Source organism: Elephantulus edwardii, unplaced genomic scaffold, assembly GCF_000299155.1.
Source record: "Elephantulus edwardii isolate Elephantulus edwardi_28Jun2011 unplaced genomic scaffold, EleEdw1.0 scaffold00548, whole genome shotgun sequence".
Classification (NCBI taxonomy): Eukaryota; Metazoa; Chordata; class Mammalia; order Macroscelidea; family Macroscelididae; genus Elephantulus; species Elephantulus edwardii.
In genome coordinates, this window is record NW_006400298.1 from 214,423 (window position 1) to 229,045 (window position 14,623).

Below are 14,623 nucleotides of genomic sequence, written 5' to 3' on the forward strand. Positions count from 1 at the left end.
AGCCTCATGGAGCTGCAGGGGCTGTGCAGCACAGTGCAGGCTCTGCGGGAGGGGGTTGGGAGCCACGAGACTCACCCATTCCTCCTTGGGAATCCTTGAATTCCTGTTGTTGAGCCTCGATCTTCACTGAGGGCCCGTCATCAACTGTTTAAGTGTTCAATTATCAATAAACTGAAGTCTGTAGAAGGCCATAATGGCCCTGCTTTAAGTGGTTCACTGCTCCCGCAGCTCACCACACTGTCTTTGCCTCCGCCGTCATCTTGGATCCTCCGGAATCTCTCTCTTTATGAAATATTGACTGGCTATAAGGGAATGGATATACTTCTGGATTCTAGTTCTGTTGCATTGGTCTGTATACCAGTCTTTGTATCAATACCATACTGTTTTCATTAACATGGGTGAGGTAGGTTTGAAGATCAGGAAATGTATGGCATCATACTACTTATTTCTTCCTCTTCAAGAAAGCACTGGTTATCCAAGATCTCTTTACTTTCCATAGCATTTTGGTCTTTACTTTTGCTATCTCTTTGAAGGATGATGATGAGCTTTGAAGTGGGATTATATCAGTAGGTCATCCCTGGTAGTATTGGCATTTTCACGATAATAAGGCTACACAGTGTCTCCTTTCATTTATGTGTGATGGCTTGTTTTTTTCTTAAGGTTGTAGTTTTCACTTTATAGGTCTTTTATGTTTCTGATTAGATCTATTCCTAAGTGCATCATCTTGTGAGTGGTTTTTCTAAGTTGTATTTTTATTTCCTTTTCAGAATTCTTCATTGTGCTAGAGGTATTTGACTTAATTTTTTTTTTTTTACTAATTTTTACTAACAATGACAACATAGAGCTGTGTTGGCCTAGTGGACAGAAATTTATGCTACCAAGCCAAGGTGGGTGATTTTAATCTGCGGTCCTCAGACCTGGTTCATATTGTTTTTCTGTCAAACATTCTTCTAGATTGTATATCACTGGTCTGTGCATTGCTGTACAGAGGTAACTCGTGGTTGCTGTGATGTTAAACACTGTGACACTGATGTGCCAAATGTGATAATGGTTACCCATGGTGGACAGTGTTTGGTGGAACTTGCTGATTAAAACAAGCTTGGAAGCAGGAGTGCCACCCACTTCCAAAATGGCTTGACTCCAGAAACTCTATGAACAATGCTCAGGCCTTTCGTTCATAGGGTCACTATGAGTCATCTATGACTCCACGGCACCTAACAACAACAATTTATTTTGCCACTTTCGTGAATCAGTCAGATTCATATTAATGTTAGATTTAATATTCTTCATGATGCATCTTGGATTTTCTATATGTATGGTCCTGTAAACAAGAGGAATACCTTCAGTATCTCTACATTGGTTATTATTATTGGCCATTGGTTTTTATTATGTATGCTCCTAATTAAACTCGAGAATTTCTCTTCTGTTTATGTTATGCTGACCATTGTAAAAAACAAGGAAGAACATTCCATAATGATTAAAGGATCAATCTAACAAGACAGTATAATAATGATGTCTTTGCAATGGTCTTCACAATTACTTGCTATGCATCAGAGAGCTGGACAGTGACTAAGGTTGACAGAAGAAGAATTGTTTCCTTTGAGTTGTGGTGCTGGAGAAGAGTCTTAAACATAACCGTGGACCTATTGGTCTGTCTTGGAGAGGGTGAAAACAAGTTTCTCCTTGAAAGCTAGGATTTTGAAGCTCTCCCTTACATACTTTGGGCATGTAGCCTGGAGGAATTGATCCTTGGAGAAGGACATCATGCTTAGAAAGGTGGAGGGAAAGTGCAGGAGATGAAGAACTTGGATGAGATGGATAACTGGGGTAATAGGGTAGGTGTGTCAGAGTCAGTGAGACAGGCTGAGGACAGGGCAGGCTTTAGAACGGTTGGCACTCGACAGCACATAACAACAACAAAATGGAAATCAACAACAGGAACATGAAAGAGAAAAAACCCTCAACCATTTAAATTAAATAATACCTTGCTTGAATATTAATTACTCACTCCTTACCGTCATGTTCAAACTGACTCATAGTTGACCCTGCAGTGGGTTTCAGAAATCACTAGGTTGCACAGAATGCTGATGACCCATCTTCATCCATTAAAGTCGATGGTGGATTTGAACTGACAGAGAGGTACCACCTTTGGAATATTCTCATAGAACCCTACAGACTACATTATCAGAGAACAGCAGAATACATATGACATCACTATGTGTTAGAAGAAATAAAAATGTTTCTTGAAACAAATGAGAATTAAATAAACCTACCAAAATCTTTGATATCGAGTAAAAAAGGATTGTTCTGAGTTCAATTTATAGCCAGATAACAAATATACAAAGAAAGAACCAAAACCAACATCTTAACATCTCCAACAACTGGAAAAATAATACATACAAATAATACTGTCTTCAGAAAAAAATAATAATGATTGGTTGTTGTTGTTGTTATGTGCCATCGAGTCGTTTGCAACTCATAGTGACCCTATGTACAACAACCCTAAACCGTGCTCTATCCTGTGCCCATCTCATTGCCTCTGACACACCCATCCCGATTACCCCAGTCACTGAATCAATCCACCTCATAGAGGGTCTTTCCCTCCTGCGCTGTCCCTCTACTCTACCCAGCATGATGTAAGACCTGTCTCTCCTTACAACATGTCCAAAGTATGTCAGACGAAGCCCCAGAATCCTTGCCTCCAAGGAGCAGTCTGGTTTAACCCTCTCTAGGATGAATCTGTTTGTTTTCTTGGCAGTCCATGGTACATTCAATACTCTTCTCCAGCACCACAGCTCAAAGGCATCAATTCTCCTTCTATCATCCCTAGTCATTGTCCAACTCTCTGATGCATAACAAGTGACTGCAAAAACCATGGCCTGTATCAGGAGCACCTTAGTCTCCAGAGAGACACTGCTGCTCTTGAGTACTTTAGAGAGGTCCCTAACAGCAGACTTTCCCATTGCAATACATTTTTTTATTTCCTGGCTACTGGTGCCAAGAGTGTTGACCACGGAGCCAAGCAAACTGAAGCTGTGAACAATCTCAATCTCTTCGCCATCCATCCTGATGCTACCGATTGGTTCAGTGGTGAGAATTTTTGTCTTCCTGACATTGAGCCTCAGTCCATATTGAAGGCTGCAGTCCTTGACCCTCTGCAGTAAGTGCATGAGGTCCTCCTCAGTTTCAGCGAGCAGGGTTGTGTCATCTGCATAATGCAGATTGTTGATAGATCGTCCACCAATCCTAACGCCACGCTTCTTCTCATAGAGCCGAGCCTCTCGGATAATCTGCTCTGCATACAGGTTGAAAAGGTATGGAGATAGGACACATCCCTTGCATACACCCTTCCCAATTTTGAACCATGCAGTGTTGCCCTGCTCTGTTCTGATGGCTGCCTCTTGGTCCAAGTATAGGTTTTGCATTAGCACAGTTAAATGTTCTGGGATTCCCATTCTTCTCAGAGTCAGCCACAGTTTGTTATGATCCACGCAGTCAAATGCCTTTGCATAATCAATGAAACACAGATAGATATTCTTCTGGTATTCTCTGCTTTCAGCTAAGATCCATCTAACATCAGCTACAATATCCCTAGTACCACGACCCCTTCTAAACCCAGCCTGGACTTCTGGCAGTTCTCTGCTCATGTACTGTTCCAGTCATTTTTGGATCATCTTCAGTAGAATCTTGATTGCATGTGAAATCAATGATATTGTTCTGTAGTTTCCACACTCAGTTGGGTCGCCCTTCTTTGGGATGGGAACAAATATAGACCTCTCTTCCAGTCAGTTGGCCAAGTGGTTGTTCTCCAGATTTCTTGGAGCAGAAATAAAACAGAAAAACAGTGGAAACAACTAGCAAGATCAGAAGTAGGTTTGTGAGTTAATAAAATCAGGAAGCCACTGGCAAATCTAACAAAAGAAAAGAAGAGGCAAATAATCTATATTAGAACTTAAATTTTTGGAAATTCACTACCTACCTAAACAGCAACTTGAGCAGACTTACCACAAAAGAAGAACTTGAACAGGTTATTAAAACTTCCCAAGAAAAAAACCCAAAATCTTGATTCAAACAATTTCACCACTGAATTCAAAGACCTGACACCGATTCAGAATACTTAAAAAATGAAAGAAAATTCCTTGAACTCTTTATGAACCATGCATGCCCCAGTACTAAAGTCAAAGACATCACAAGAAAGAAAATAATATCCCTCATAAACATAGATCAGAAATTCTCAAGAAAATATTAGTTGCTTTGTGGATAAGGAGCTGCCCTACCAATTTAAAGGCAAACAGTTCAAATCCACCAGCTACTCTGTGGGAGAAAGCTGGGTAGTGTCCTCTCTTCAGTTTATAGCCCCTGAAAGGGGTGAGTTATGTGTCAGTTCCTACTCCACAGTAATGACTTCCACTTTTTTTTTTTTACTTGGCAAGGTTTATTGGGAGGGGACTTCCACTTTTTTAAATGCAAGAATGAGTCAACATAAAAGTAGTCAGTGTATCACATAAAACAACCACATGATCATCTCAATTGATATAAAAAAATGCATTAGACAATGTTCAGAGCTCTTTACTAATGATATAATTTTGCTCCTTTCTTTTGTCAGCCTGCCAGCTTTTCAAGCATGATGTCATTCTCCAAGGTGTACTCTAGCTGCACCTTCTCCATGACATAGCTATTTGTTCTTTTTATAGTCAGTACTTTTGTCCAACATCACAGCTCAAAGGCATCAATTCATCTATCATCCTTATTCACTGTCCAGCTCTCAGATGCACAGGAAATGATTAAAAAGATCATGGAATCAGGTGTATCTTATTTCTCAAACTGAAATTGTTGCTCCTCAATGATTAGGAGATACTAAGTGTTTGATATTTAACTATCTCCAGTTCCTAGCAAAGAAATAAATGTTGTATACATAAAAGGAGGAGGATAACTGACCCAGATGTCATCTCATTCTGATCCTCATAATTCTCTCATCGCTAATCTGGAAAACAGAGGGTATGGGGAGAAAATAATGTGTGAAAAAATCAGTTTGTTTTGTTTTTTAAATTCTATTTTTAATGAAAGTTCACAAAATAGTTGGATTTTAATGCATTCATTGTTGAACGTTTCCCTTTCTCCCCCTTTCTGCCAACCCTAGTTCACATTTAAAAAAAAAACTCATTCATTGTTGTACAGTTTCTTCCCTTCCCATCTCTTCTCCCTTCCTCAGTCTACTTTGCAATGCATCTCTTATTCTGGACTGTTGACATATATATAGTGCCATTTTGAATTGCCTAAGATGTGTCTTTTTTAATATAACTAATCAAAAGGGCTGAACTTGCTCAGTGTTTCTTAAGATGAAGGAGCTAAAAAACAAGTTCAAGCCACGGGTGGCAATACTTAAGGATACTTTGAGTAGAATGTTAAATGATCCAGGAAGTATCAAGAGAAGATGGAAGGAATACACAGAGTCACTGTATCAGAAGGAAATGGCTGACAGAAGAATTTCATGAAATAACATATGAGCAAGAGCCTATGGTGTTGAAGGAAGAAGTTCAAATTGCTTTGAAGGAATTGGCAAAAAACAAGGCTCCAGGAGTTGATGGCATACCAACTGACATATTTCAACAGACATTGCCCTGGATGTGCTCACTAAGTTGTGCCAAGAAATCTGGAGGACATCTAGCTGGCCAACTAGTAAAGATCGATATTTGTTCCCATTCCAAAGAAAGGTGACACAACAGAGTGTGGAAATTATCGAACAATATCATTAATATCACATGCAAGCAAGATTCTGCTGAAAATTATCCAAAAATGTTTGGAACAATATGTCAGCAGAGAACTGCCAGGTGTACAGGCTGGATTTAGAAGAGGTCGTAATACTAGGGATATTATAGCTAATGTTAGATGGATCTTGGCAGAAAGCAGACAATACCAGAAGAATGTCTATCTGTGCTTCATTGACTATGCAAAGGCTTTTGACTGTGTGAATCACAACAAGCTGTGGCTGACTCTGAGAAGAATGAGGATCCCAGAACATTTGATTGTGCTAATGAGAAACCTATACTTGGACCAAAAGGAAGTCGTCAGAACAGAGCAAAGGAGAAACTACATGGTTCAAAATCAAGAAGGGGCCGGTGGTATGTATTCTGTCTCCATACCTTTTCAATGTGTATGCAGAACAGATCATCGGAGACGCTGAGCTGTATGTGGAGGAATGTGGCATCAGGATTGGTGGAGGAGTCATCAACAACCTGCGTTATGCAGATGACACAACCCTGCTTGCTGAAACTGAGGAGGACTTGAAGCACTTGCTGCACAGGGTCAGGGACTGCAGCCTCCTGTATGGATTGAAGCTCAACGTCAAGAAAACAGATTCTCACCACTGGGCCAATGGCAGCATCAGCATGGATGGTGAGGAGATTGAGATAGTTAACAATTTTAGTTTGCTTGGCTCCACAGTCAACACTCTTGGTAACAGCCAGGAAATCAAGAGATGAATTGCATTGGAAAAGTCAGCTGTGAGGGACCTCTCAAGAGTACTGAAAAGCAATTACGTCAGGCTGGAGACAAAGGTGCGCCTGATCTGGGCTACAGCCTTCTCAATTCCGTGCTATTCATCAGAGAATTGGACAGTGAATAGGGATGATAGAAAGAGAATTGATGCCTTTGAGCTGTGGTGCTGAAGAAGAGTGTTGAATATACCATGGACTGTTAGGAGAACAAACAGGTTTGTCCTGGAGAGGGTGAAGCCAGAATGCTCCTTGGAGTCAAGGATTCTGAAGCTTCTTCTGACATACTTTGGGCATGTTGCAAAGAGGGACTGGTCCTTGGAGAGGGCCATCATGTTTAGCAGGGTGGAGGGGTGGCAAAGGAGAGGAGGACCTTAGATGAGATGGATCAATTCTGTGAGTGGAGTGGTGGGAATGAATGTGTTTGAGATGGCTAAGTTAGCACAGGATAGAACGGCATTTAGAGCTCTTGTACATAGGGTTGCTATGAGTTGCAAGCGACTCGATGGCACATAACAACAACAACAAAGGGAAAATAAACAAGATTTTGAAAGACAAATAGAGATAAGCTTTAAGGATGCAGAGAGGAGGGGGAGAAAGAGCCAGGGCTCATGACTAGGGTACTGTAATGATTTTGGTCAGAGATACTCGGCTTGAGATGGGAGAACTTCCTACATTGTCACCAAGAAGGCTGAATCTTGTGACTTATGTCTCAGTTTTCTTCACAGCTGACTATGTTGATTGGCCTCCAGATGCACTGGTCTATCCTGTGTTTGGACTATGAGCAAACAAACAGATTCTTGCTCATCTATTTCTAATGTTTGGAAGACCTTATGCAGCTCCTACACAGTCAAGACTGTGCATCTCATTTACTGTCGATGTTCAAGAGGGAGAGATGGGCCAGATGTAATCTGCTTTGATTGATGCACTGGCAGGCATTCCTAGCACAGATAGACATTCAACAAAGGAGAAAGGAAAAAAAATCTAAAAGGAAGAGACTTATTTCAGTCCTCCAGCAAATCTGGAGTAGTATATACCAGACAAGCTACCAGGATGTTAGGTTCCATTGAGTTGATTGGATTTGCCAGGGTCAGACACCTTGAAGAGGACTAGCAAGTTGTCCTTGTAGATTTGCTACAGACAAACACCAGGAAGAAAAATTTATTTAGAGGAGAGTACACTGTCAAAAAGTAGCAGATATCAGCCCTTTTCAAGAGTGAGCAAGACATTGGTCTAGGGGTATGGGCTAATTATTAATGAGGTTCTCCTTTCTGATTTGATCTCTCTTTCTGTGGGTACTTCTGGTTGGTAGACAGAGACAGTTCTCCCATATATGGTGATCTTCTCATATTTTGATAATTTTAAGCCAGAATACAAAACTGGAAGAGAATGGCATAGCCTGAACCAGATGTAGTACTGTGTTAATAATACAGCAACCCTTTTTTGTCCCTAACATTTCCTATGCATCTGAAAGTTGGACAATGAATAAGGATGACGAAGAATTGTATTGCTGAGAATTACTGTATATCCCATGGACTGCCCGAAGAACGAGTCTGTCTTTGAGAAAGTGCAATTAAGATATACTTTGGAGGGAAGGAGGGTGAAAGTTCATTTTGTTAGGAGTCCTTGAAAAAGAAATAATGCTGAGAAAGGTGGAGGGTCGGTGAAAGACAGTATGACCCTCAAAGAGCAGATTGGCAAAGTGAGTGTAACCCTGGCCTTGAGCATGTCAAAGGTAGTGAAGATAGACTGGATAGGGGAAAGTGCAGATCTGTTGTTCACAGGATTGTTGTGAGTTACAGCCAATTTAGTGACACCTAACCACCACAGCTACTCTGTGCTACAGAAGGTCTTCTGTAGCAGTTCATATCAGTTCAGTAGTCAATAGTTTCTAGGTGGGAAAGGGTCTGGCACATTCCACACAGATCTCTAGGGAGGTCTGCCTTTGTTTCTGTGTTGTTGTTAGGTGCTGTCAAATTGTAAAGGACTCATAGTGACCCTATTAATGAAAGACCTGAGCACTGTTCATAGAGTTTCCAGAGTCAAGCCATTTTGGAAGTGGATGCCACTCCTGCTTCCTAGCTTGTTTTAATTGGGAAGCCCACCAAACACTGTCCACCGTAGGTAACCATTATCACATTTGGCACATCAGTGTCACAGTGTTTAGCATCACAGCAAACACGCGTTACCTCTGTACAGCAATGCACAGATCAGTGTTATATCACCTAGAAGAACGTTTGACAAAACAATTTGAACCTTTGGCTCTTTAAGCCACCACCTGCCTTAAACCCTAGGCCAGGCCTCAAGGAACTCACTCCTGGGGGGAAGAACAGTACTGCACATCAAACACAAGCCCGAAAAAGCACACGATCAAAAAAAAAACAAACTTGTGATTACTTGCGCACACAGACCACCATGCACAGGCAGCAAGAAGCCACAGAGACCAGAGTGGAGTCTTTCAGAACAAACTGGCTGCCTTCTCCTCCCCTCTTGTTGCTATGAGAGTCCCATATTATAATCCCATATTTTATGTAGGCTCCCCTAAAAGTGCCTATTCCCTATCACACTGCCAACTCAGTCAGTCCTCAGTGTCAGAAAGTGGGATATACAGAACTGAACTGAACACCAAGGTCTGTCTGTTGATTACAGAGACCTTAGCCCTGGAGTATGCAGACATATAACTGGATACCTCGCTTTTAGAACACACATTCTAAAATAGTAGTTTATAAGCAGTCTTGCTGCTGACATTGTTCAGGTGGGATAGAACCCAGGAAGATATGCCTTGTTGATTTGGATTAGAAGTTGGGGCTGCGTCTTCTTGCCCAGGAAAGAGCCATGGTTAAGGAAACAGGCTCTTGTGGGGCTTGCTTTTCCAGTTCATGGCAGCTCTCAGCCCATGTGGCCAGGGGAGGAGCAGTGAGGGATGTTAGGTGGTGCAATATTATTTACAATTTCCAACTCATCATTATGCTTTGCTTCTTCCCCATCTGCCATTATCCGCTGTTACCCTCTACTCTCCAGTTCAGAATTCCTCAATACTAAGCAGCATTTCATGGATGTATTTTTATTTGTAGAGGAGATTGGAATTGTGGTCTCTTTATGCCACCTTCTTTCCAGAGTCCTGCCGGTTGTGCCTAATTTTGAACTTCATATAAATCAGCCCCATTTTTTAAAATCAGAGGATCAGTGTACATCTTATTTACATTTTCTCTTTTTGCTGCAGACTAAAGCCCTTCTTCTGGCCTCTCTAGTCTTAATGAAATTAATTGCTGTTCCTTTCCTTCAAGTGTTTGTAGCACTGATCTCTTCCTCGGCCTCATGTAACTGCATCCTGTCTGCCCTATGAAAGACTTCAGCCCTGGGCTGTGTAGCTGCACTCTCCTCTTGATTCTATATTCAGCTTCCATGTTCATGGTGGCAGAAAACACTTGGTTCTTGCCTGGTGGCCCAGCTCTACCAGGCCACCTTGGGCAGAGAACAGATTTATGCTTGCCATTACCTCCAACAGGAATAGCTGAGCCACAGCTGAGTGATGGCCTTCTTTTCTCTCACAGAGCTTTGCCCTCTGGATGTCAGATGCTGCTCTTCTCAGCAACATTTGAGGACTCTGTGTGGCAGTTTGCTGAGAGGATTATTCCTGATCCTAATGTCATCAAGTTACGCAAAGAGGAGCTGACTCTGAACAACATACGACAGTATTACGTATTGTGTGAGAACAGGAAAGACAAATACCAAGCCCTGTGCAACATCTATGGTGGTATCACCATTGGCCAGGCCATTATCTTCTGCCAGGTAATTGTGCTGAGATTTGTCTCCATCATATTAGGTTACCTAAAGCTAGAGGTACCACCAAACACAATAATAAGTGGCTTAGAGAGTGCAATATAGTTTAGCATGTTTGTGTGCTATTCAGTTTAATCTCCCAACAGCTATGAATGTGAATCATCTGTGTTTTATTGGTGAAAGTTATAAAGATTAAATAATAGAATGTATGATATTCTTGTGTGCTCTCGAGTCAGAACTGACCCATAGCTGACCCTCCAGCACGTTTCTGGAGACTATAAATTGCATGAGGGGTGATTGCCTAGCTTTCTCCAATAGCAACTTCAAAATAATGGTCAGTGGTGAGCATCCTTGTCTCAATCCTTAGTTTAGACTCTGTATTAGACAACTAATGCTATTGTAACAAAAATAACACTAATGTTGGTTTTAAAGAACTTCTTTTTCTCATAGTTCAAGAGGCTACTAGCATTATTTCAGAACTCTGGCTTTAGAGGAAGGTTCTCTTTGTCCTCTCAGCAGGAAAATTGTCCTGGCTTCTCTAGATTTTAGAATTTTCCTTTAACTCTATCTTCCCCTATTTATGCTTGCTACTTTACATGTTTAATCTACTCTCTATGTATCTCAAAAGTCATTGGATTTAAGAGTCTAGGCTGATTAACATAGTAAAGAAAACCCTATTCTCAAATGGATATAGATACCCATGAATATAGAGGTTAGGATTCCATCACATACTGAGGAGACAAAATTCAATCCACAGCTGATTGCTTCTAATGATTCCTCATGCTGTTGTTATTGTTAGGTGCTATCAAGTCGGCTGTAGATTAATAGTATATAGATATATAGATATAGATATAGATACTATGTATATATCTTGACCCAACAGAGTGTGGGAATAACCATACAATATCATTCATATCACACGCAAGCAAAATCCTGTTGAAGAATATCCAGAAGCAACTGAAACAGTGAACTACCAGAGAACTACCAGAAATACAAACTGGGTTTAGAAGAGTCTGTGGCACTAGAGATGTTATTGCCAATGTCAGATGGATCTTCGCAGAAAGCAAAGAGTACCAGAGGGATATCTATCTGTGTTTCATTGACTATGCAAAGGCATTTTATTGTGTGGATCACAGCACATTGTGGCTAACCTAGACGAGAATGGGAATCCCAGGATGCTTGATTGTGTTTATTCAAAACCAATACTTGGATTAGGAATCAGTTCTCAGAACAGAGTAGAAAAACACTGTGTGGTTCAAAATCAGAAAAAGAATGCATCAGGGGTGTGTCATGTCTCCATACCTTTTCAATCTATCTGCAGAACAGATCATTCTGAAGGTTGGGCTTTATGAGGAGCAATGTAGCATTAGGATTGAAGGAAGATTCATCAACAAACTATGTTAGGAGGACCTGAAGTGTTTGCTGCAAAAGGTCAAGGACTAGTCTTCAATATGGATTGAAGCGCAGCATCAGGAAGACAAAGATTCTCACCACTGGGCCAGTTGGCAGCCCCATGATGGATGGAGAAGAGATCAAGGTGGTTAACAGTTATAGCTTGCTCTGCTCTTCAGTCAACACTGCATCAGCTGTCAGGAAATAAAAAGACTAATTGCACTGGTAAATCTACAGTCAGGGACCTTTCCAGAGTACCGAGAAGCATTGATGTCAGTCTAGAGACTAAGGTGCACCTGACCCAGTCCATGGTCTTTGCAATTAGTTGCTATGCATCAGAGAGCTGGATAATGACTAAGGAGGTTGAAGAAGAATTGATGCTTTTGAGTTGTGGTGGTGGCGAGGAGTCTTGGACAACTGCCAAGAAAACAGATAGGTTTGTCTCAGAGAGGGTGAAACCCAGTTTCCCCTTGGAGGCTAGGATTTTGAAGCTCCATCTCACATACTTTGTGCATGTGGCCAGAAGAGACTGAGTGATCCTTGGAGAAGGCCATTCATTATACTTGGAAGGTTGGAGGGACAGGAGAGGGAGATCCTGGATGAGATGGATTGATAAAGTAACTAGGGCAGTGAAGGTAGGTATATAGGAGTCATTGAGATTGGCTCAGGACAGGGCAGGCTTCAAAGCTATGAGTTTCAGGCAGCTTGGTGGCACATAACAACAATAACAACTGGAATGAGCTCTGGTGGTGTAGTTTATCCATAGGGAGCTGTGCTGCTAACCCAGAAGTGACATCTCTCTGGATGTTGGAATCCACCAGCTTCTCCACAAAAGAAAGATGGGAAATCACTTCTCATGCTATTTACAGCCTCTGAAAACCTACTGGAGAATCAGCTATGAGTCAGATGCAGTGAATTTTTAGTTTACTAGTTTAATGATGTTTTCTTCCACTCCTAACCTACTGTAAGTCACCATTCAAATACTTAGCATTCCCATCACTCTATCTTTACTTTCTGTATATCATTTATTTCTGACTTTTTTCACTCTCACATAAATACATTAGCTCTGTGGGGACAAGATCTTGTCTGTCTTACTGACTTCTGTATTCCCTGCACTAGAATAATACCTGTCTGGTAAATGGAAACCATTGCAACCATTTTTTAGACTGAACAGAAACTACCATTCACTAAGCTATATAACTTGTCAAGTTCTTTAACTTTTGATATTTTTGAGTCTTAAATTTTTTTACAAATGAGACTTCATTGAATTACTATGAAAGTATTCAAGATTTTAGCAAGGTGCCTGGCTCATCAGCAACACTCTTAAGAGTATCTGTTATTATCATTACTATTTGCATTATCTCCTCTTTTCAAACAACAACTCGCTTAAGTCAGAAGTGACTCATAACTGACCCTCCATTGGGTTTTCAGAGGCTGTAAATCTGATAAGAGTAGAATCAAGCTGAAATTCTCAACAAGTTGGTAAAATGTGCCCCATACAACCATAGAGGAGAGAGAATTTCATGCCATATATTCTAAAGTTCACTGAGAATGGAGGAAGAAGTGAAGCACACACTCCCCTATGTAGGCTCCCCTACTCCTTGAACCTTCTTCTGTAGGCTTCAGCACCTACAAGCACCACCAGTCTGCTTGAACTTGTGTTGGGTAGGATCTGTTTTTCTTTCCTAGACTCGCCGAAATGCCAAATGGTTGACTGTGGAGATGATGCAGGATGGACACCAAGTGTCTTTGTTAAGCGGAGAACTGACTGTGGACCAGCGTGCATCCATCATCCAGAGATTTCGAGATGGGAAAGAGAAAGTTCTTATAACTACCAATGTCTGCGCTCGTGGTGTGTGTGTTTGTGTGTTAAGTCAGGTTACGGAGGTATAATACACATAAAACCAAATTCATTCTTTTTGAGTATATTTATCAACAAATTTTGATAAGTATATACAATCATATAACAGCCACATGGTTCACTACCAGAACATTCCCATCTCCCTAAAGTGTTCCCTTGTGCTTCTTTATATGCTATGTCCTCCTTCCCTCACTTGACCCTGGCAGCTAGCTCTTGATCTGATTTATGTCTCTATAGTTTTGTCTCCTCCAGGATGCGTTATAAATATACTCGGTAGCCTTTTACAGTTGACTTACTCCACTTAGCCATAAAGCTTTTGTGATTCATCAGTACTGTTATATTATCAGTATGTCCTTTTTTCTAATTGCATAGTATTTTTGAGGGCTTTTTTACAATTTCTTCATCCATTCACAGTTGATAGACATTTGTACTGTTTTTAGTTTGGGGCTATGTTAAGACAGCCATAATAAAATTAATGTATATGTTTTTGTGTAGAAATAAGTTTTTTCCTTTTTTAAGGACACAAAACTAAGTATTTCATTTTCCTATGTGCAAGCACATGTTCTGAGATATTATTTTTAATATTTTTATTGGTTTTCATATATTAATTCCTTTACATTATGTTTCATTCATATACATCATGTTTTATACAATCTTTTTTTATATTGTATTTCATAAAATCATTTATATACATTATATTTTACATTAGTTTTTCAATTAGTCTGCTTACAAAATTTATACACATTGTATTTCACACTTCTTCATTCACATTGTGTTTCATATAATCATTCTCATACTTGTTGTTGTTATGTGCCGTCGAGTTGCCTGCGACTCATAGCGACCCTATGTACAACAGCCCTGAACTCTGCTCTGTCCTGTGCCAATCGCACTGTCTCCAACACTCCCATCCCAATTATCCCAGTCACTGAATCAATCCATCTCATAGACGGCCTTCCTGTCCTGCGCCGTCCCTCCACCCTCCCAAGCATGATGTCCCTCTCTAAGGACCAGTCTCTCCTCACAACATGTCCAAAGTATGTTAGACGGAGCCTCAGAATCCTTGCCTCCAAAGAGCCACCCGGTTTAATCCTTT

At 40.7% G+C, this 14,623-nt stretch overlaps 1 protein-coding gene across 1 annotated transcript in view; it reads left to right on the forward strand.

Moving 5' to 3' along the window:
• DDX25 (DEAD (Asp-Glu-Ala-Asp) box helicase 25) overlaps positions 1-14,623 on the forward strand; it is a 103,500-nt gene that overhangs the window by 64,573 nt on the left and 24,304 nt on the right. The window contains exons 9-10 of the mRNA XM_006903239.1: positions 10,049-10,286; positions 13,359-13,521. Coding sequence (XP_006903301.1) covers positions 10,049-10,286; positions 13,359-13,521 — 401 coding nt within the window. The remainder of the gene's footprint in view (positions 1-10,048; positions 10,287-13,358; positions 13,522-14,623) is intronic.